The 25,191-nt window shown below is 36.3% G+C and overlaps 1 protein-coding gene across 1 annotated transcript in view; it reads right to left on the bottom strand.

The window, feature by feature from the left end:
• LOC106869346 (N-alpha-acetyltransferase 35, NatC auxiliary subunit) overlaps window positions 1-25,191 on the bottom strand; it is a 44,764-nt gene that overhangs the window by 17,264 nt on the left and 2,309 nt on the right. The window contains exons 2-13 of the mRNA XM_089354213.1: window positions 23,414-23,551; window positions 22,379-22,493; window positions 21,137-21,211; window positions 19,688-19,855; window positions 17,741-17,851; window positions 17,084-17,134; window positions 16,551-16,634; window positions 15,847-15,964; window positions 15,218-15,399; window positions 14,014-14,073; window positions 12,905-13,011; window positions 11,632-11,797 (exon numbers count right to left, since the gene is read on the bottom strand). Of these exons, the coding sequence (XP_089210339.1) occupies window positions 11,632-11,797; window positions 12,905-13,011; window positions 14,014-14,073; window positions 15,218-15,399; window positions 15,847-15,964; window positions 16,551-16,634; window positions 17,084-17,134; window positions 17,741-17,851; window positions 19,688-19,855; window positions 21,137-21,211; window positions 22,379-22,493; window positions 23,414-23,551 (1,375 nt within the window). The remainder of the gene's footprint in view (window positions 1-11,631; window positions 11,798-12,904; window positions 13,012-14,013; window positions 14,074-15,217; window positions 15,400-15,846; window positions 15,965-16,550; window positions 16,635-17,083; window positions 17,135-17,740; window positions 17,852-19,687; window positions 19,856-21,136; window positions 21,212-22,378; window positions 22,494-23,413; window positions 23,552-25,191) is intronic.

Consider the following 25,191-nt stretch of genomic DNA (forward strand, 5'->3'; position numbering starts at 1 on the left):
GAGTCTTTTATCTTAAATTCATTAAAGTGCTGTCTCTGAGTAACCAAGGTTTCCTTCCTATATATAGACACAGAGTAGTCATGTGGTGAAGAGGTTTGCTCTGTAATCACATGGCTCTAAGTGTGATCATGCACCAAGATGCAGCACTTTGGCCAGGTGTCTGCTACCATAGCCTTGGACTGACCCAAGCTTTGTCAGTTAAACTGGAGAGGTGGAAACTTCAAAATCCCATTAGATGGACTGTACCTCATTTTTTGTTTCTGTTTTCACCATGTAATTTTTGCCAGAAGATTTATGAGAAATATATGACAAGGGCATTTGCATGGTACTACAGGTCTTTGGAAGCAGAGTTTAGTGTCCAATGAAGGAAGGTTGGCATGGGTGCCAGTCATCGAATTTGGTTCGATTTCAAAATAAAAAAGGTATCAATTTGTGCTGCAAGATTCCTGAAGTGAAATCGTGTGTTGAAACAGGTACTGTTATATTTCGGGATGGTCATTTTTTAAAAGTATTTTAGAAAAAGTAACAAGCATTCAAAATGATGTAACTTTTAGTCTATCAACAGCCTATAATGAGAGACATGTTTTTCCTGGACTATTCTTCAACTAAAACCCTTTAACCTTTTCACTATTGTATTTATTTTGTGATGCTCTGTGCTTCTTTCAGTTACGTTAAATATAACAAAGAATTTAGTAAAATAACTTAGTTATCATTCAGCTAGTGTTAGGAACATAAATTGTGACTAAGGTTTCGTGAAAGATTTTTAATTCAGAACTTTTAAAACAACACTTTTGTACTCAGAGCCAGAGCCGGTTTCAGCCGGGTTGGTATCAAAAGGGTTGAGGTGGTGGGTACCCCACTATGGCTGTAGTCCATTGACTAAAACAATTAAAAGATTTTTAAAAATCAAGAATAAAAGAATAAACCTTAGTAAAAACAACACACTGATGAAACTACGCACTTTAAAGCCTAGTTTCTTCAGACTTATATAACACTTTTCTTACTTGAAGAGAATTGGTCATGGTCAAAGCAAAACAAAAAAAAAAAGAAGAAATCTGTGAAACATTTTTCTTCTTCTTTTATCATGTTTAATAATGTTTCGTTTTGTTCTTGTTCCTCTTTTCTCTTTAATTCTTTTATCACCAGACCAGAACTAGAAGATTCAAAGATTCCAACACACACACACACACACACACACACACACACACAGAGTAAGGGGTGGTCTTAGATTGTGCAGAAAGGGACTGTAAAAGAATGGGACTTGCTCCATAAAAACAAAGTACTCTCCATTTCATAAAGGTTTATTTGATTTTTAAGAGAGAGAGAGAGAAAATTATCCATTCTATGAATCTGAGAGATGGAGGAGAAATAATTGAAAGAGAAGTCTGTGGGATGGGCAGCAGGTTGGGTGGAGACAATTCTCTCAAAAATATACAAAAGACATTCCTTATTATACTGACAACTACCCAGAAACAGTAGAACTGGCATATATTCTCTCCTCCATCGCCCAATTATTTCTCTTTACCCCTGTGACATATAACCCAGCTTATCTTGAGAAAAAAAACAAAAAACAATAAACTTTCCTACTGTTGTCAAGGATATCTGAGTCTGATATCAGTTGCCTTTCTCACAGTTCAGTGTAGTTTCTCTTTCTACTGAAATTCTCAAGCCCTGATAGGTTTACTAAGCCAGGCTACACCCAGCTAAAACACTTCATATCCTTCTGTCACATATGGATTAAATTACAGCACAAAGGCTCAAATAAAACACAAGAAATTCTGCTGTCCATCCATCTCACTCCAATTTTCTACCAACACTACGTTTTATACATGGTGTGTTCTAAAAGATTATTTTTTAAGAATTTAAACAGTGATGTGTGTGTGTGTGTGTGTGTGTGTGTGTGTGTGTGTGTGTGTGTGTGTGTGTGTGTGAGAGTGAGTGTACCTTGTAATTTAATAGTATTTTAATTATTTACATTTAACAAAAAAACTATTCCCCTTTTCTGTTTTTTAATGAAAAATTCTATTTTGCACAGAAACATTTTTATCTCAGTTAATTGTTTTATAATTTTCTTTTTGCATTTATTTTTTTATACAAATTCTTTACAGACGCTGTCAAAAAAATACATTGGTTTCAAATTTTGGCACCAAGCCAGTAAGTTTGGGGGAGTGGGTAAGTCGATTACATTGACCCCAATACTCAACTGGCCCTTATGATGTCGACCCTGAAAGGATGAAAGGTGAAATTGACCTTGGTAGAATTTTGAACCCAGAACGTAAAGACAGACGAACTGCTGCTAAACATAACAATTATTAGACCCTTCTTAAAACCATAAGCATTCAGCCCACATTCATTATTAACTAAAGCCATAGAGAGGACACTCATCTCTACTTCTTTCACTGCCCCTACACTTGTATAAATTCCCAGAAACCCCCCGAAATTCCAGATGTTTGCTGCTGTGAGAAGGAAAATTTGATTCAAGGCTCTGAGAACTGAGACATAATTAGAGATTATAAGAGAATTGGGTGCATTAAGCGAGTTTAGATTGGATAAAATATAATTAGCATGTTCAGAAGAGCAGAAGACTCTTGTAGTAACAAAAGTAAGAGATTGCTTGATAGTGGTCAGTGGTGCTGCATGCAAAAAGTATTGCTAAGTGCAGTCTTCACAATCAGGTAGATTACTGTTCTTACTTGTTTCAGTCATTTGACTGAGGCCATGCTGGAGCACCGCCTTTAGTCGAGCAAATCGACCTCAGGACTTATTCTTTGTAAGCCTAGCACTTATTCTATCAGTCTCTTTTGCCGAACTGCTAAGTTACAGGGGACGTAAACGCACCAGCATCGGTTGTCAAGTGATGTTGAGGGGGACAAACACAGACACACAAACATATACACACACATACATGTATATATATATATACATATATACGACGGGCTTCTTTCAGTTTCCGCCTACTAAATCCACTCACAGGGCTTTGGTCGGCCCGAGGCTATAGTAGAAGACACTTGCAGAAAAACAATTTTGGAAAAAAAAACTAAGTAGAACAGTAGAAAAGTTAAAGAGTGAAAAATGCAATATTAACTTTATATTTCATTTTAATCAATAGATTTTTTTCTTATTATATGAGAAAGAAGTTTATTTTCTAAGCAGTAAAGTTGGGGGTCAAATTAAGCTACAAATGAGTGTCACTGTCACATAAGCAGTCTCATTCATTTCCACTACTTCTCAAGAACATGTTCTGGCTATGGGAAAATATCTTGCTTGGAAAAAGGTAAGAGTTGGCAACAGGAAGAGCATCTGGCTGTAAAAGACCTGCCCCATACAAGCATGGAGAAGTGAACATTAAGATGATGATGATATATATGTGAGTGTGTTAAATCAAATTCTAAAAAAATATTGGCATAGTAGACCTAGATATCGGACAGATGTAGTACCAAACAACCTAGCATTTCAATGACTTAGTTGAGACAATTCTCTGATGGGAATTACTAGTGTATTGATGGCAATGGCAATGATAGCAGTGATGATGATGATAATGGTGGCAGTAGTGGCAGTGGTGGTGGTGGTGCTGCTGCTACTGGTGTGATAATGATGATGATGGTGGTAGTAGTGGTGGTGGTGTTGGTAGTGGGAGTGGTGTTGTTGATAGTGGTGGTGATGACGATTGTGGTGGTAGTGGTAGTGTTAGTGGTGGTGGTGGTGTTGCTACTGGTGGTAATGATAGCAGTGGTGGTGGTGGTGATGATGATGATGATGATGATGAAAAAGGAAGATATATTTCAATAGACAATGTATAATCCAGTTTCATTAAGAGTAATTCCTGAGGGGAATTTACAATGTCTATTTAAAAAGAAATATAGATCATAAAAGAATAAGCTGATAATGAAATAATTACCCCCAGTGGAAAAACGATATTGCAGAAAAACAATTTTGGGAAAACAAAACTAAGTAGAACAGTAGAGAAGTTAAAGAGTGAAAAATGCAACATTAACTTTATAATATTTCATTTTAATCAATAGATTTTTTTATTATTATATGAGAAAGAAGTTTATTTTCTCAGCAGTAAAGTTGGGGTCAAATTAAGTCAACTCCAATTTAATACTAGAACTTATCAAATTTCAACAGAATGAAATTATTATCAACTCCTAGACATAACTGTCTCAAGTCCCAGGACTCATAGGGCTGGTTACCTGGTTTTCATGACATGTAAGTGAGATCGCAACATAGCCACTGAATGAGATGCCGGTCTGTCACAGGAATTACTCTTTTACAACTGATTAGACTGGGGCAACACGAAATGCAGTGGTTTGTTCAAGGACACGATGCACCACTCGGTTCAAAAATTGAAATCACAATCTTGCAATCAAGTAGCACAGGTGCTTCAAAAGTGGAAGAATTCCCCTGGAAGATGATGAGTGATCTGAAAGACTTGCTACAAGCGTCAGCCCCAGAAATATGAGGGTGACATCAGCTTGTGCATGAGGATCGTCAGAGGACAATCAACGACATTGCTGATCTTGTTGGTCTGTCGTATGGGTCCATGCAGGCAATCCTAACATCTGAATTGAACATGTGGCATGTCTCTGTCAAATTTGTATCTTGCCTGTGAGCAGAAAGAACATTGCATTGAAATCTGTCAAGATCTCCATCAGCGCACCACTGGTGACCCATCCTTCATGTCGAGGATCATCACCAGTGACAAGAGTTGGGTCTAGTGGTGCAGTCATCACAATGGAAGAGGCCTTCATCTCCATGACCAAAGAAGGCATGACAGAACTGCAGTTCTATCAAGAGCATGCTCATCACTTTTTTAACATCCACAGTATTGTGCATCAAGAATTCATACCACGGGGCCAGACTGTCAAACAAGAGTTCTACTGCGACATTTTGAAGCATTTGAGGGAGGACATTCAGGTGATGAACAGAGGATTAACTAAATTAAATTGCTGTAAGAACCCATGTAATTTGCACACCTGTGTAATTTACACAGGTGATTTTCAGGATAAAATTTGTTAAAAAAAGCTTCTACTCATATAAAATTCACACCCAAAAGTTTTCAGAATTTCCAATATGGCCAGGGGAAAAAGGTTTGCAATTTAGTTGTATTTAGCATAATTTCACTTACTTATGATTAGATTTTAATAAATTTTCCATCAAATAAAAATAATTTCTGTTTAACAGATATCACATTGAAAGCTATTAAATTACAAATTGTTTGTGTTGTTTATAATAAACTTTATTTTACATGTCTTGCCCACAAGAGATTATGTCCGATCTTTAGCATACTGTTGTATGTCTTATCAAATCCTGATCACAGGAAAAGTTGTTGATAATAAGCAAAGCTGGTAAAGATGCACAGGTGTTGCAAATTAAGTTTAATTACCAATAAACATCAGCTTGGATGACACTTTACTCAACTATATAAATAACCTGCTATTTCTTCAGTCGCCATTTAGAATTTTGCATTTCAAGATGGTTGATGAAACATAAAACGCTGAATAGCAGTTTGGGAAATTTCAGCTCTGATTAAACATCTCACTCTACTGAACAGTATTGAGTACTTTTCTCATTTAATTATATAGGAAACAACTTCTTTCATACATGGTTAGTTGACATGCTAGAAACAGCAGACAAATCTCTCCAAATTCACATTCTACTAACCTAAATAAAGGCCACATTAGATAATGTAATATGCCCTAAAAGGTACGACTGACACGACTGGGATGCCTTTGATAACAGGTTCCCTAAATCAGACTTGAAGAGAGACTGAACAACAATTCTTTGCCGATTTGTAAATGAACTGATGGAGAATTTTAAATGTTCAAGGAGACTGACATTAGAGAATCTACCCAGATAAAAATGTGTGTATGTATATACGCATTATGCTGCACATGTACATTGTATGTGCGCATGCATGTATGAGTGTACTTGCAAATGCATTTATGGAAAAACTGACTGCCTTGCCATTTTAGATGTTTGCATCGTCTTTGGTAAAGAGGGCACAGGAATGTCTAGCAAAGTTTCCCACATATCTCTAACATATATCTCTGACATAAGTAAAATATCTCTGACATAAGTTTACAAAGAATCGTGTACAAAGAATCAAGTTTCCAAGGTTACAAAAAGGAATGTCACAAATGGAAAGAGAGATTTGGGTACAACAAGAACCCTATTTAACTTTATTATTATTATTATTATTATTATTACTATTGTTATTATTATTATTATTATTATTATTATTATTATTAAGGTGGCGAGCCAGAAGAGTTGTTAGCACATTGGCAAAATGCTTAGTGGTATTTTGTCTGTCGCGATGTTCTGAGTTCAAGTTTAACCGAGGTCGACTTTGCCTTTCATCCTTTCAGAGTCGATAAATTAAGTATCAGTTTAACACTGGGGTTGATGTAATATCGACTATCCCCCTCCCCCCAATTTCAGGCCTTGTGCCTATAGTAGAAAGGATTATTATTATTATGATTATTATTATTATTATTATTATTATTATTATTAAGGTGGCGAGCTGGCAGAGTTGTTAGCAACAGACAAAATACCTCTAAGCATTTAGCCCAATGTGCTATGTTCTGAGTTCAAATTTCACCGAGGTCAACTTTGCCTTTCAGCCTTTTGGGGTCAATGAAATAAGTACCAGTTAAGCACTGGGGTTGATGAAATTGATTAGCCCCCCCCCCCCTCCACCAAATAATTTCAGGCCTTATGCCTTCAGTAGAAAGGATTATTATCATTATTATTATATAATAAGGTGGTGAGCTGGCAGAATCACACGTTGGACGAAATGCTTAGTGGTACTTTGCCCGTCACTATGTTCTGAGCTCAAATTCCGCCAAGGTCAACTTTGCCCTTCATCAGGGACAATAAAGTAAGTACCAGTGAAATACTGGGGTTGACATAATCAACTATGCCCCTCCCCCAAATTTCAGGGCTTGTGCCTATAGTAGAAAGGATTATTATTATCCTAAGGTGATAAGCTGGGCAAAATGCTTAGCAGCATTTCATCTCTGTCTTTACGTTCTGGGTTCAAATTCCACTGAGATCGACTTTGTCATTCATCCTTTTGGAGCCAATAAAATAAGTACAAATTAAACACTAGATTGCTTTAATTGACTTAGCCCCTCCCCTGAAATTGCTGGTCTTTGCAACATACTAATATTGGCTTCATTATTACTCCTTATCCTAATCAAAGCAAATTATTACAAGTCCTACTTAGGTAGTGGACCTGGGATAACATATGTTACAGTGTTATTGTTTTAATACCTATTTTTCCATGCTTGTATGGGTCAGATGGAATTTGATGAAGCACATTTTTTTCCAGCTGGATGCCCTTCTTGCCACCAACCCTCACTGGTTTCCAAACAAGGCAATATGTCCTCACGACTAAAAAGTTTTTTCATGGGAGACTGGAAAGAAACAACATCACTTGTATGAAGTTGATGCTGGTCCACAACCATTATGTGAAGTCAAGATCAAGCGTACATACAAACACAACACATACATAAATGTATACAATGGATTTCTTACGGCTTTCATCATCCAATTCCACTTGCAAGGATTTGGTCAGTGCAGAGCTATAGAAGACACTTACCCAAGATACATGGCTAGGGTTGGGGCCTTATTGGTTTGAGGATAGATGCTTTCATATTTGATATGTATGTGTACATGTTGATGAGACTGGTAGAGCAGAAAAGAAAAAGTCTGGCAGAGTTTTGCAAAGTGTATACATTATGGAGTAGAAAACAAAAATGGAAGCATTATCTGTGAGGAAATATTAATAACCTGTAGGGATACCGTTTTTTCGTTATGCAACCATAATATACTACAAAGTATGCTGTGTTCTATAGAAAAGTCTGTAGAGATAACATTAACAAGTCTGTTAGGAAAATTCATGACACTATCTTGGTTGAGGTGTAATGGATAGGAGTATTCTGCAAAGTAAGAATGCTTCAGACAACTGACAGAAATGACATTAAATACACTTTTTAATTACGTATCAGTTATTATTTATATTATAATACATGTTAATGTGTCACAATGTACTAATGACATCAAACTAAAACTAGTGCGCATGAATGTCTCTCTCACATACGAGTTTTAGGTGAAATTATGATATTGACGTCTCTTACAAAGAACATTAACAATATGAGAATAGAAGTAGTTCAAACTAGGAGTCACAACTGGGTCACATCTGCAATGCAGCTGTCAATGTTCTCAGAAAGAAAACACACCATTATCATCCCATGCAATATGGCGTGAGTGAGAGTGGCATTTGCATGTAAGGGAGATAAATCTTTCAGAAACTTTTTTTTTAAATAAAATTAATCTAATATTTAGTCTTTTTAAAAAATTAGGTCCTATACGGGTTTTTTCATCAGCTTGAGATGAAGCTCGAACCGACCAGTTCTATTACTTAACAACTCGATCATACTCACATCATTTCCATGATGCCAAGCAACAGTAGTGAAAGACTACATATTGTTTCTTACACTAGGCACAGGCCCCGAATTTTGGAGGGGGGGGGGCAGTCGATTAAATCGACCCCAGTACGCAACTGGTACTTAATTTATCGACACCGAAAGGATGAAAGGCAAAGTCGACCTCAGCAAAATTTAAACTCAGAATGTAAAGACAGACGAAATACTGCTAAGTATTTTGCCCAGCATGCTAACGTTTCTAATTTCTTTACTGCCCACAAGGGGCTACACACAGAGGGAACAAACAAGGACAGACAAAGGGATTAAGTCGATTATATCGACCCCAGTGCGTAACTGGTACTTATTTAATCGACCCTGAAAGGATGAAAGGCAAAGTCGATCTCGGCGGAATTTGAACTCAGAACGTAACGACAGACGAAATACCACTAAGCATCTCGCCTGGCGTGCTAATGTTTCTGCCAGCTCGCTGCCTTTGAAAGACTACATATTAAAACATATACAACATGCATGGGCAACCTGCAGTCCTCGACATGTTGCTGTACGGCCCTCGATGAGTTTCTAGGTTACTAATTTCATACCAAGACAAATAAAATTAGAAGAACTGCAAAAGATTCAGTGTAAAGTGGGCAAGTAATATTTCATGTATATGTGTTTTATCATGCGGCCCTCTCCCACTTGGAAATGGTACGATGCAGCTTCCAGTTGAGAAAAAGTTTCCCCTCCCTGAAGATATATTATGCCCAGATACAACTCATCAATACTTTCTGATAAGTTTATAAAATGATACTCATGATGAGTTGTAAAACAGCAACAAAATTGATTGGCTTAATTCTCATTTGAAGTTGCCAAAAAGGCCTTCATGGGGCCTAATTAAAACCTGGACTGAATAAATACATATAGATTTGATTCTTTATTTTTAATTAATTCTTAACATATGTACTGTAGAAATTAAACTAAATGTCATAATTCTAAATACAGAAAATTAAATTTATTACATTTTATCTTTTTTCTATGGCTTCTACATGCTTCAGCATTTTTCCTACAGCAATGGAAACAAAGCACAAATAAAACAGACCAAACCCAGGGGGAAAGAAAATATTGACATTTTAGAAGGAAAAATAATTTAGGCACAAACATGGCAGTGGGGTTAAGAAGCCTTCTTCCCAACCATGTGGTCTCGGGTTCAGTCCCACTGTGTGGAACTTTGGGCTAATGTTTCTTCATCAACAGCATCTGGTTGCCAAACGCATATCAGGACGTTTGAATGCTGCACTTATGTTATCAAAGCTGTCAACTTGATAAAAAAGAATGCACTGCAAGATCACCTATTTAAGCAATTATGTGAAAATAACGATGAGGAATTTGAATGACTTGTGTTGCATACTGAAGTCAGATGGCTATCCAAGGGTAATTGCCTGCATCGCTTTGTTGCACTTTGGGACACTGTTATCTCTTTTTTTGAGTGAAACAGAACTTGGAGAGAAACTCGATGCAAAGAGTGATATTTTTTACTTGTCTGACATACTTGAAAAGCTAAACGTCCTTAACAAAGAACTTCAAAGAAATAACTCCACTCTGTTTTCTTGCAAAGAGAAAATTAAAACCTTCAACGGAAAACTAAAGTTATTCTTGTTGAATCTTGGAAGATGGGAGTTTGCACAGTTTCCTTCCTTAGCAAGCATATCCACCAAGCTGCTTGATGGTGACTTAACAGTTTATGTTGATCAATTGAAGCAGTTACATAATGATATGGAAATTCGCTTCTCTGTGCTGCAGTGGTTTGTGGATCCCTTTGTTGTTGATTCCTCTGAAGTTGATATTGACATACAAGATAGCTTCATTGAACTTCAAAATAACACAGCAGCTCTAGCAAGGTTCAAGTATGGAGGATACCAGAAGTTGTGGATGAATGAAGAGATCTCTAAAAAGTAGCCATTACCCTGGAAAAACGTTAAGTTGCTTTTACTTGTTTTTCCCACATCTTATTTAGTTGAGTTAGGTTTCAGTCAGGTAATGTGTCTGCTGTCAAAGACTCAAAATCGCCAGCATTAATTATTTTACAGAAGATATCCAAAACATCAGAGCACCATTGTATCTCTGGTGATAGGATACAAACTCATGGCCTTCAGCCAGGAGTTCAACCCCATCACTAGAGATACGCTGAATACTGTTCCACTAATTTAACAACAATTCCAGTGGTGTAGTTAGAATAATGTGAATGTGGTGCTGGTTGTACTAGTGTGATAGTGGCTATATCTGTGTACTGTGTGGTGGCATCAATATAGAAAGAGTCATAGCAATGTAATAGAATTTACCATCACTAGTACTATGCACTTAATAACCCCTGCTCTATTTACCTGGAAACAAAACAGTTAAGGACAGAGACAGTAAATATCTCAGTATCACTGAACTTGTGACTGACAAGTACATTGGGTTAGCTGTAATATCAACATTGAATCTTCTCACATAAGAACAATGGTATCATAAAATAGTTGTTTTTAACTGTAAAAATAGAACTTGCATAAAGGTACAGGAATAAAATTGCTTACTGCACTATTCAAACAGATGACAATGTAAACTGTCCAATGATCATCAGTTCAAAAGCTTACTATAACCATTTGCTGTAGCCTGTTCCTACGTAAGGTACATAACTCAATAAATGCTACACATCCTATTTCTTTTAACCTTTTAGCATTCAGATTACTCTGTCAGACATAATGCTTATTTATTCACATTGGTTTCGGTTAATCATGCATTATCTCATAACTTCGAAATTACACTGAGGTGATTGTATATTTTTAGAATGGTATGGTAGGCATGAGAGACTGAATCTGGCCAGTTTGAAAGAATATGCTGAATATATGGGCTTGATATGGTCGATTTAAATGCTAAAAAAATTAGAATTATTTTTCAGACAATTAACTTCCATCTTCAAAGACGAAGCCGGTTTTTTTTTTAATGTTTTGATGAACCTATCTCTAATTGTTATCAGGTATGTTATACCACCAGACTGCATTCAAACTAAAAACCTTTATTTTTTAAACTAAAGGCAATAAAACCAGCATCTACTAGTTTCAATGCTATCTCAGCCATGCAAGCACAAAAAAAAGAAGTTAATGTAAATCTGTAAAAGAAAAAAGATACCACAGTCTATAAATAAAGTAATTAAAGATTAACGAACCTCTTCTTGAAGTGCAGCAAGTTCTTCTAAAATATGAGTCCACTTTTCTCGTTGCCGAGCCCTGTTGTGTCCAGTTATTTGGAATATTGTACAGACTGGACGCACTGCTTTAGTGAGAAATGCATCAACATACTCCTTTGCCTGGGGATTGTTATACAGTGAGGATCTGAAGAATAAATAACAAACCAGTAAGTAAGTGCTCATAATCTTATTCAAATGTAAACTAGTGTTTACAGAATAGTACATACAGCCTCATTTATTAGTGAACCATTTATCACTGATTCAATGATTCAAGATAACACAGTACACTCAATTGTGAACCATGTTATTACAGTCATCATGAATTGGTCTGTGACAAGAAAGGTTGACAATCAATCAAAGATTCTGTTTGCACCATAAAAAAACACCCCAGTGACTACCCACAATGTTCAACTAGCATGGGTTGGATGATTTGACTGAGGACTGGCAAACCAGATGGCTGCACCAGGCTCCAATCTGATCTGGCAGGGTTTCTACAGCTGGATGCCTTTCCTAATGCCAACCACTCTGAGAGTGTAGTGGGAGCTTTTACATGCCACCAGCATGAGGGCCAGTCAGGTGGTACTGGCAACAGCCATGCACAAATGGTGTTTTTTACGTGCCACCTGCACAGGAGCCAGTCCAGAGGCACTGGCAACAACTTCGCTCGAATGTTTTTTTACATGCCACCAGCACAAGTGCCAGGAAGGCAACACTGGTAACGATCACGCTCAAATGGTGCTATTTATGTGCCACCGGCACGGAAGCCAGACAGCTGCTCTAGCAATGATCACGCTCAGATGGTGCTGTTAGTCATCGAATTTGGTTCAATTACGATTTTGATTTCACTTGCCCCAACAGGTCTTCGCAAGCAGAGTTTAGTGTTCAATGAAGGAAAGGTACACATAAATGGGCTGGCTACACCTCTGGCAAAGGCCACGGGTTATGGCCTCACTTGGCTTGCCAGGTCTTCTAACGCACAGTATATTTCCAAAGGTCTCGGTCACTAGTCATTGCCTCGGTGAGGCCTAATGTTCAAAGGTCATGCTTCACCACCTCAGTAAATACAAACTAAAAAAAAAACAAGTGTGGTGTATTTTAAGTGGCCATTTTAAATTTAGTAGTGATAATAAACCAAAAGAAAGTAACTATATGAAAAAATATTTGAAATAAAGTAAATATTTGAAATTTAAGGTTTCCAATTTAAATTTCAGATATTATGGAAATCTACAAGAAAAAAAATGATGTGACTTACTTTGGAAACAGCGCTACAGGAGCGATGAAGTTCCTTATGCTTTCTTTCAAAGTGTCAACAATTGAGTAAATACCAAACAGTTTCTTGTTGAATGGCAAGAACAGCAACTAAAAGAGGGAGACAGAAGAAAGATTTCTTTTTGTGATTCCAAGACATAGTAAGTTTGAGTGTACTGGAATGAAGCTGGTATGCTTTATGAGATGTGCAATGTCAGTATGTGCAACAAAGCACTGGTGTATTGAGAGAGAAGTTGGGCATAGGAGGAATTATATGCAGTGTGCAAGAGAGGAGACTGCAGTGGTTTAGTCATGTGATGCAGATGGATGAGGACAGTTGCATAAAGAAGTGTGGATCACAAAGTGGAGGGAAGTTGTGGAAGAGGGAGACTCAGGAAGACATGGGACGAAGTATTGAAGGCCAATCTCAAACTGCTGAGCTTTATGAAGATTATGACAGAGGAATGAGATAGATCAAGATATGTGGTGCATAGCTGTACCTAAGAAGACCCACCAACCACAACAGAAATGGGATCCTGAAACCAAGGTGCCATATAAAAAGCATTGGTGTGTATGCTGGTGCCACATAAAAAGCACTGGTGATGGTGCCATGTAAAAAGCACCCAGTACATTCTGTAAAGTGGTTGGCATTAGGAAGAGCATCCAAAACAGACAAGGCCCCTGGCCTTGCCAGGCCCTGTGAAGCCATCCAACGGCCACGCGCGAAATGGTGTATTTTACATGCCACCTGCACAGGAGCCAGTCCAGCGGTACTGGCAACGATCTCACTCGAATGTCTTTTCACGTGCCAGGAAGGCGACGTTGGTAATGATCACGCTCAAATGGTGCTATTTACGTGCCACCAGCACGGAAGCCAGACAGCTGGTGCTCTGGCAACGATCATGCTCGGACGGTGCTCTTAGTCCTCCACTGGTACAGGTGCCATCACGATTTTGCATTCGCTTGCTCCAACAGGTCTTTGCAAGCCGAGTTTAATACAAAATAATGGGATGGCCATGACTGATCTGAAGCTAAACAACAACATTTGAAGATGATAATGATAATAATATCACTAACATTTAAAATAAAAGTTGATTCACAACCCATACATACCTGCAGTAAAGATCTAGAAAGAACACATGGACAGGTTTTGCTGAATTCAGTAAATATTTCCTGCAATAGAAAAGTAAATATTCATAAATTTAATTACAAAATTTACTGTATAATAGAGACAGAAAATGTATTCAGTGGTGACTGTAATGTTGAAATAGTCAGGATACTGAACTTTTGACTACAAAATAATCAGATCAATCTTTGCCGTAGAAGTTTAAGTGAAATCTGTATGCAAGGGACATTACTCAATTTGCTTTGCCGAATTGAAGGGTTAACGCAGGAGCGGACAGAGAGTATTAAGGAACCTCGGGCATAACTGTTGACCAGGCCCCTTTGAATGTGTGTTTTAGTAGAGCTAACATGTAGAGTGCGTGCTCCTCGGAGCTCTAGGCCCTCGGGCCGTGCCCGATTGACTGACGGCGCAGTCCGCACCTGGGTTAACGTTAAGAATGGTGGAGTGCATGCAATTTTTAGTTACATTTCTTTTACATTCCAAGTTCATATCCTGCTGAGGGTCAACACTGCCTTTTCTATTTTTAAGACCAATAAAATAAGTACAAGTACAAATTTGATTGAACTGACGATAGTTTTGTGACAAGGTTTTAAAGGAAAACAGTACTGGTTTCGATTTTCGACACAAGGCCAGTAATTTCAGAGTAGTGGGTAAATCAATTACATTAACCCCAATGCTCAACTGGTGCTTATTTTATCGACTCCGAAAGGATGAAAGGCTAAGTCGATCTCGATGACATTTGAATTCAGAACATAATGATGGATGAAACACTACTAAGCATTTTGTCCAGCATTTAATGATTCTGCCAGTTCACCATCTTAAATAAGTTGTATCCAGTTGTAAACTTTTTGTATCAAGAATTAATAGGAAATATCCTTTGCAAGCATAAAAGTGTGGGTGAGAGGTCAAGAACTTTGAAGGACAAAAAAAAAACATATGACCATGTATTGGACAACTGACCCTTATGAACTGTCTTTACATGTTGAAATGGTCTTTCAAATGTTTGTTGTTTCTTTCTCTGGAGATAGATTACAGATGAATGAAGTACATTCAGTTTGGCATTTGTTACTACAAAGAGTTTTTAGCTCGTTTACTCCTAAATTTTCAGGTGTAATAACTAACAAATGAAGAAGCCAAGTAAATTTTAAATTATTCTGAAGCTTTCAAAGTTAATGTGGAATTCTGACTTACCAACATGTTATGTAATGAGGTTATCTCTGTAATGAGAGTGACAGTCTGCAAACGACAAAGTAACTGGTTCTCCATATAATCAAGAGCTTCCTCACGGCTTTTTATCATCGTGTACCTTGGGAATGTAGGTGGAAGCAGTCGCTGATTCACAAGAGGTTCAAAGCCCATAATAGTTGGATAGTCTACAAAAGTGAATTCATTTGCACTAATTACTTTATAAATACAATATAGAAACTCAATAAACAATTACAGGTAAACTGCATGGTACATAAATATGTTTGATTCAATTAGATTACTGGTAAATGGGAGTTGTGATTTCAAACTTAGGGTATAAATATTATACTGCTCCAACAATTCATGTAAATGTACAATGGGAAGCTGAGGGTGGGAAGCAGTACCTACATACACCCACTGTTACTCCACCCTCTACCTTTTTCTCTCATCACTATTCCTCCACTATTTCAACACCCTTCACTCTTTCAGGACTACTCCTACGATTTCCCCACCTATCTTTCCTTACCAATGAACCCTTCCCAACAATCAATCGATGGATGGTGAGGGGGAAAGTTATCACAAATCTATGGGCATGTCCCTTTCTTCAGACTAACAACTACAAAAAAAATACATACCAGTCTTTGTAACTCCACCTTCCTCTGCTTGAATACCAAGCGGCAGTTCTTTTTTCATCTGTGGTACCAGTTCTATCAACTGCGTCAGTAAACGCTGGGCTTGAGAAATACCTTCACACTTTACAGGGTTTAAGAGAAGAAATCAATTAAGAAATTAAAGAAAAATATCAAGAAATTGACTCGAAAATGTTTACAGATCTAAATTAATCTGAAAAGGAGTAAAAAAGCAATGAATAGATGGAAGAAAACCAAACCAAATAATTAGGAATTCATACAAATTTTAACCTAACTTAATATTTTACAGTGTGTGTTTTTAACACTTGTGTGTGTGTATGTATATATATATATATATATATATCAAAAGGACGTGTTATAACACTCTTCCACATATACACAAACAGCCATACCAACAATTCAACATACCCCCATCATCAGCTGCTACACAGATATCATTATGGTTTCGACACCTGAGCAATACCATTCAATCCGGCAGTGTCAACAGCATTAAAAGAAGTGCTGTTTAGGAACAAACATACCAAAAAAAAAAAAAAAACACACAACTTTCAAACACATTTAAACTGTCTACAACAGTATTCAATCAAATATAGGCAGGATTAAACACTAACTTTAAAATTAAACTACAACAAGAAACACATAGATATATATATACAGAGAGAGAGTAAAAAACAGTAAAATCTACTCACTTTTTCCTTGCTAAATGATATCAATACAGTCAAGAACATCCGGTAAAATTTAAGTCTATTATAAACAGCAACGGACAAACAATGCTGGAAGAAAAGAAATAACAAGTTCTGAGATAGTGTGAAATAAAATATAACTGACGATACTCTTCAACACTCAGGATTACTCATTTTTGCCAGCTGACTGGACTGGAGCAACGTGAAATGAAGTGTTTTGCTCAAGAACAGAGTGTGTCACCCAGTCCAAGAATTGAAACAACAATCTTACAATCATGTAGCCAACACCCTAACCACTAAGCCATGTGCCTCCACATCATCTATGTGTGTATGTCTTTGTGTCTGTCCCCCACCACTGCTTAACAATCAGTGATGGTGTGTTTATGTCCCAGTAACTTAGCAGTTTGGCAAAAGAGACTGATAGAATAAGTACCAAGCTTAAAAAAAAAAAGAACTGGGGTTGATTCACTTGACTAAAAATTCTTCAAGACAGACTGACTGAAACAAGTAAAAGATGAAAGATAAATTAAGTCACTAACCTCTGTTTGTGTGTCAGAATCTCGTTGAGTGCCTGGTTTACTACGGGTGTTCTGTAAAACATCAAAGAATGTCATTAATTATTAAGCATTATTTTGTGGTGATATTTTCTCATCTAATAACATCACAAAAAAGAATATGCTGTCTGATTTGTGTGGTCACTTTAATGTAATCTAGATTGCAGTAAGCATTTGAATCAGTTATCCATTGAAGAATCCTTCAGTTTAGACGAACCGGTGGAGCGTCAGGATCTGTCGGCGGCACAGCAACCTCCGCCGGCTGTCTCTCATTTCTTCTTTTTCTTCTTTGGGGTTGCGGGAGTCAGGGCCTCTATCGGTTTAACCGGAAGGAGACATGTGGTTACCCATTGTATACTCAGATGACTGTAAGTGACATACTGCCACCTGTGACCACAGAGGGAACAAAGTTTTGTAGGTTTTAGAAAATTCATGTGTAAGAGGTGCCATCAGTTGCTGGAAAATTGGTGATGTACTTGTATTTTTTTATCTGAGGACTAAACACTTTTTTTTAAATAAAAGAAGCTGAACGAATTGATCCCTGGAATTTTACTAGTCTTTATTTCATCGATCTTAAATGGGAGAACACTGAAGCAAATTTGTCTATTTCAACAAGCAAATGGAAAGCAACAAAGAAATTACCTTAATGATTCTATTGACCTCTTCTTCTACTTCTTTCATCATACCAATTGCCCGAACGTCTGAAGTTTCAGCAGCCATTTTAAATCCATATGTAACAAGTTGAAAATCTTCCTGTGATTTTAAATGGACAAAATACTGAGATTATACTACCAGGCATTCTAAAAATATTTAAAGAAATGTTTACTATATAAAATCAAAATTCATTTAGTACTGTTAATAGTAAATAATAGTGAACAGGGAGTGAACTCTTCTTATGTAAGAGAAAGTAGAGTTATGTACCTTATTCAGAGAGCAATATGGAATACACAGAGCTAAGTGAGGAGGGTATTCGGCTCACGATTGTAAGGTCGTGAGTTCGTTTCCAGCTGGCACGTTGTGTCCTTGAGAAAAACATTTTATTTCACGCTGCTCCAGTCTACTCAGCTGGTAAAAATTAAGTTGTACCTGTAATTCAAAGGGCCAGCTTTGTCACATTGTGTGCCATGCTGAATCTCCCAAAGAACTGTGAAGGGTACAAATGTCTGTGCAGTACTCAGCCACTTGCAAGTTAATTTCATAAGCAAGTTGTTCCGTTGATCGGGTCAGCTGGAACACTCATTGTCGTAATCGACGGAGTGCCAGTAAAGTAAGTAAAGGAGTACTATACAGCACTGGTTTTCGTCACTGGGTTCCCAAATCATGCTGGAACACTGCCTTCGACATTGATCCAAACATTTATTTCAATCCGATATTTAAACAGTATTTATCGAAACATTAGATCCCGTTTTTGACATAGACGAAGGCAACTCAATACACCAATTTATACAAATATATATAAACATACAAACACGTGTCAGGCTTCTGCATAGTTTCAGCCCACTAAGTTCCACTCACAAAGTACTGGTTGATACAAGGGTAAACAACCATTGACTAGGATCAAACTCAGACTGTGTTATTGTGAAGTGTACTCCATAACCACATGGCTATGCCTACACCTTGTTTACATTTTAATAAATAACCTTCTGCTATTATGCTTGGCATTCTCAGAAGGAGGTAAGTAGATTAAATAAGATAATAAGTCTACGTAATTATTCATTTTATCTATAGTCTAGCACCTTAACATCACCCATTATGCAATTTCTAATACTTAATTACTTTTATATAAAAGGTATCGCTAATTGATATTGTAAGAAAATGGTTTGATATGTATGTCAAACAAATATCAAAATTAATTATTGCAATAGCTTTCTTTTTAATTAGAATAAGTAGAATTAATTGAATAAGTGAATAAAAGCAGTTCAAAGCAGTTCATTAGATACAGTGTAAATAAATCAAGACCTTTATAGAATTAATAAGCTATGAAGTATTTAAAAAAATAGATATGTTACACTAAGGCAACAATCCTCCAACGAATGGGTCTGTTTGGATAACTGTTGCTAGTGAGGGTTTTACAAGATTGGAGTGCAAATCCTACTTCAGCTGCTTTTAGTTGCCTTTTATGGCACACAGAGGAAACGTTGGGTCTATTCTTCAACATGCCGGTCCACACACAGTACAAAAGAAGAATAAGAAAGGAGAAAATTGTGAGAGAGGGGAGGGAATGAGATAACTGTGCCCTTGGCAAGTGAGAGAGACAGTCAAAGTTATTTTGAAACTCATCTTACTTCTATAAGGATTGTTCAAAGAATACGTCTGAACGTATAAAATTTACAAGTGGATAAAGATATGCAAGAAACAAAGAGAAAGAAAAGAACTTCATTCAAACAAGAGCTAAGATTGTTTTCTTGCAAATGTTTAAACAAATTCTTACCTTAAATATCAAAAATGAGTTAACATGATTATAATTTTTAGATCATTAGACTCATTTCTAAAAATGGAATACATTTTCACATGTAAATCATTAAAAAATGCTTAATCTCTGAAGATGAAGTTAATAATTTGAAAAAAATTACAATCTTAAATTCTTACCTCTTCAAATGCCCCAGCTCTGTTGACTCTGTCGCGAATTATATCAACAGTTTTCAGAATACAAATACAGAATGCTTTCAAATATCTGTCCTCAATAATGTAGGGGTTGTGCAGATAAAGGTTAGTAAATACTGTCTGAGCAAGAGAATGTCCCTCTAACCATGTAACCTAAAAAGAGATGAAACAATAGCAGAAGTTAACTAATCATTGTTAACATGTACTCATCACCGAGCATAAAGCCACCTCCCTCAGTACTACACCCCAAAGTTGAGAAGGATCTTGTCTTGCACACACACACAACTGTGTAGTTAAAAAGTTTGTTTTCCAATCACATGGTTTTATGGTTTTGAGGTTAGTATCACTGTATGACACCTTGGGGCAAGTGCCTTCTATTATAGCCCCAGGTTGATCAAACCCTGTGAGTTAATTTGGTACATGGAAACTGAAAGAAACCCAGAGAGAGAGAGAGAGTGTGTGTGTGTCCGTCCGTCCGTCCGTCCGTCCGTCCACACCTTGACATCACATGGTAGTTGGAAACAAGTGAGTGTTGGCCACAGGAAGAGCTTATTTACCACACTGAGTAATATTTCCCACAGCCAGATATACAATCCACAGAAGACTGGAAATGAACAGTATCATATAATGATGATGCTCGTTTACAATTATCACATGATGTCAAGACAAGGGTATAGAAAAAAATATATATATATATCACACACACACAGTGAAACATGTACGTTGCACAAAGTTGTAAGGTGATGCAAAAGCACTCAGTTATGAATGCATTGCATCTTATAGCAGAAACAACTGTAAGCTATTAAAGTCCATTACATAACTTCTTGTTCGCTTGTCATTTATATAATTTATTACACTCTGTACCTGACAAATGCTTTCTCTGAAGCATAACTATATTGAGTTTTAACACCAGGTTCTTAGCATCACTATACCTAAGCAAAATACATATATATATATATATATATATATATATATATATATCATCATCATCGTCGTTTAACGTCCGCTTTCCATGTTAGCATGGGTTGAACGATTTGACTGAGGACCGGTGAAACCAGATGGCTACACCAGGCTCCAATCCGATCTGGCAGAGTTTCTACAGTTGGATGCCCTTCCTAATACCAACCACTCCGAGACAGTAGCGAGTGCTTTTACATGCCACCGGCACGAAGGCCAGTCATGTGGTACTGGCAACAGCCATGCTCAAAATGGTGTATTTTACATGCCACCTGCACAGGAGCCAGTTCGACGGCACTGGCAACGCTCTCGTGTGTGTGTGTGTGTATGCAATCACCATCTGCATCTTCTGACATTCCAAAACAGATTGGTTGCAACATTCCTCGAATGCCACACTCACACTACATACCTATTTACCAAACATTGTTCACAAACTTATGTATAGATCATTGAAAATAATGTCACTAAAATACTTACTAGACAGGCCAAAGTAGCATCCATGATACCAATTAATTTTGGAAACTTGAGATCTTTTATTGACACAGTACTAGCCTGAAAAATAAGAAGAAAAAATGCAATCAGTAGTTATAACTTCTATTTTATGAATTATATATGTAATTTTTTTATACTGTTATTTCTTAACATTGGTGGTGATATTGTTACATAATACTATTATTCCTAGTGCAGGATATCAGCATTAGTGTTGCATAATGCTGTTCTTTAAGCTGCTATTTTTACATAGCTTTTTTATTAAACTCATAAGAAATATTCTTCATATTTTTATTCTTTCATGGCCATATATCTAAAAGAATTTTGATTAATTTTGAAAATGCTCAAGAATTTAGAAGAATTTATTGAAATAATCAACTTCAATATTAAATTGATGTTTAGAATATAACTGATAAAAAAATTCTTACATAGAATTATAATACATTATTTGAATTGAAATATGAACACCTTATAACAGTAAGATTTGTATCATAGAACCAGGAACGGTCTCAGGTAAATTGGTTATCAAAAGGATGATGATTATAGCGAATAAATTCCCGATACATGATTACAATACTAATTCAAAGGTTATCAGTTCAAACTCTGCTTACAGCATTTTACTGACCTTAAGTTTTTCATTATCTTTTTTTTTTTTACGTTTTGGAATGTTCTCATAACTTTGACTATTAACTATTAGCAATAAATTCTGAGGCAGAGTTAAGTCACTAGGTAGTTGACCACTGACCACAAAGTCAAAGTTTCATATCCCATCACTTCCACTGCACTATACCTCGGATCAAAGTACTTTAAGCCCTTTAGCATTCAGCTTACTCAATCATTTAAACAGCTTATTTATTACATTGTTTTGAATTAATCATGCATCGTCTTGTAACTTCAAGATTTCAATGACGTGATTGCTTATTTTTAGAATGATATTGTAGCCTAGGTGTAAGAGGCAGGATCTGGTCAGTTTGAAAATAAGACAAGTAGAATATTTGGTTAGGAATGTCCAGTTTAAATGCTGAAGGGTTGAACTCAGAAATCCAAGCACAAATCTTGGTCGTTGTGTTTTATGACCAAGAAACATAACTCTATTTGAATTAACCTGCCTGCTCTTCCTAAGAATAGAATTCATTCCAACTCCACAACAAGGAACAATGGGGAGAGCATCCATTGCTCTAACCCTAAGCAATTATTCAACTGAGCAAAAATCATTAGTGAATCATTTACCTTTATAGATTGCTCAAAATTTAACACTTTTCTCTTGGTTTGATTACAAAGCATACCAGCATCCATTTTGGGGTCCATCATTTCAATTGCTGACATTGCTTCAAAGAGGGTAAATCTGTAAAAAAAGAAAAGCTTCTAATAATAATAATAATAATAATAATAATAATAATGGTTTCAAATTTTGGCACAAAGCCAGTAATTATAAAGGAAAGTGTAAGCCAATCACATCGATCCCAGAGTTCAACTGGTGTTTATTTTATCGGCCCCTAAAGTACAAAGGCCAAAATAAACCTCGGCAGAATTTGAACCCAAAATGTAAATAGAGATGAAATACTGCTAAGCATTTTGTCTAGTGTGCTGACAACTCTGCCAGCTCAGTACCATAATAATAATAATAAAAATATCAATCCTTTCTAAGATAGGTACAAGGCCTAAAATTTTGTGAGATGCTAAGTCAATTAAATGGACCCCAGTACTTGACTGGTACTGATTTCGCTGACCCTGAAAAGATGAATGGCAAAGTCAACGTTAGCAGAATTTGAACTCAGAACACAAAACCAGAAGAAATGTCTCTCAGTATTTCGTCAAGCATAATAATGATTCTGCAATCTTGCTCTCTTAATATAACAATAATGATGATTCCAAGTTTTTGGCCACAAGGCCAGCAATTTCAGGGAAAGGGGTAAGTCGATTACATCAACCCCAGTGCTCAACTGTTACTCATTTTATTGACCTCCAAAAGGATGAGAGGCAAAGTTGTCCATGGCAGAATTTGAACTCAGAATGTGAAGACAAACAAAATTCCACTAAACATATATTTATGACAGGCTTCTTTCTGTTTCCATCAACCATGTCCACTCCCAAGTCTTAGAGGTCTGCTCAGAGCTAAAATAAAAAGCATTTTCCGAAAGTGTTGCACAGTAGGACTGAACCTGAAATCACATATTTGGGAAGCAAAGTTTTTAACTACATAACCATCTCACACAATCACACACAAACACACATGCTCACAAATATATATATAAATATACTCACGAAGAATCTCTAAGTAATTCGCCAAGATGTAGCTCAGAACATGCTTGGGAAAATTCATCTGTAATATCAACCCACTGGTAGACAAGTCTTGTAGGTTGTTGGATTTGTTCAGAAACCTCTGGTACCATCTCATTTTCACTGAAAATATTTATTTTAAATTATATATATAAAAAAAATTTACTGAAATTTTTTTTAATCAAATTATAGCTAGTTCTTTAGTATCAGGCTGTTAATTTCCTCGAGAAAATGCATTCTATTTTATTCTATAAACTTTTCTCAGGTGAAAATTTTCAATTGATCAATTCACAACTGAATCTAAATCTTTTAAAAGTGTAAAAATCGTTTATCAATTTTTATCAATTTTAAATGTCAGATTTCATGGGGGGACGGGGTAACTAAATTCCAATTTAGGTTCAAAATTTGATTCTCATTTAAAAAATATTACTTCTTTCAGTCAAGCTTTCCCCCATAGATCCTGGCTTTAAAAAATGTTTTATCAATTTACAATTTCAAAATAAAATAACTAAAAAAAAAAACAAGAAAAAAAGTTAGCAAATCAAAATTTACATAGGTTGTTTGTTGATAATTTAATTTCTATAAAAGACAATGCTTCATCATCATCATCCTTTTAACATCTACTTTTCCATGCTGGCATCATGGGTCAGACAGAATTTGTTGAAGTGGATTTTCTACAGCCAGATGCCCTTCCTGTCACCAACCTTTACCTGTTTCTAAGTAAGGTAATATTTCTCCATGACCAGATATGTTTTCACAGAAGATTGGAAATGAAGGACACCACTTGCATGAATGGTGATACTCATTTACAATTATCAAAGCAAGGAGACAATAACACACATGCATTCATACATATATACACGATGAACTTCTTTCAGCCACTGCCCACCAAATCCACTCACATGGCCATAGTTGGCCAGAAGCTATTGTACAAGACATTTGCCCAAGATACCACGAGTGGAACTGCACCTGGAACCATGTGGTTGGGGAACAAACCATCCACCATACAGTCACTTCTGCATATCAGTATGTTGAAAATGTAGTTTTAATTTAATTATAAATAAAGTGTTCAATGTGTCATTCAACAGCAGTTCATTTTTATACAGAGTCAGAAAAGTTAGAACTCTTTTGAAGAAGTGTCTTTATATCATCCTCATCATTTAACATCCTACCCATGCCAGCATAGGTTGGCTACTTTGACAAAGCTGCATTGCATGTCAGCTTTGTTATGGTTTCTATGGCTAGATACCCTTCCTAATGCCAAACATTTTACAGATGCACTGGATGTATTTTTCATGCCACAAGCATGTGTGTGTGTGTGTGTGTAGTCTTACTATTTGAGGCAGTTATAGTTCTTAATCTTTATTAGAAATTTAAATATATAGAGATTAAGCATAAGATAAAATATATTGCATCATTATATTTAGAAAATATGTATTATCTAAGTTATCATATGCTCATATGCAGTATAGCTTATATGTGTGAAATGAACTATATTTATATGTATATGTACATATATCATCATCATCATATTTAACATGTTTTTCCATGCTGACAAGGGCTGGCAATGTTCATATGTATTTTTATAACATAACTCCTTTCAATATTCTCCAAATTAGAGTTAATTTACTAAAACGGTAATTATAATTGATTTTCAGAATGCTGATATGTTTATTATAGATCTTCTCTAACTGCAATCTAAATCTCTATTATTTTATACAGATATATTGGCTAGCTTCACCATATAATGTTAGTTCATTCAT

This window comes from Octopus bimaculoides, chromosome 6 (genome assembly GCF_046866305.1).
Source record: "Octopus bimaculoides isolate indiv1 chromosome 6, ASM4686630v1, whole genome shotgun sequence".
Taxonomy (NCBI): Eukaryota; Metazoa; Mollusca; class Cephalopoda; order Octopoda; family Octopodidae; genus Octopus; species Octopus bimaculoides.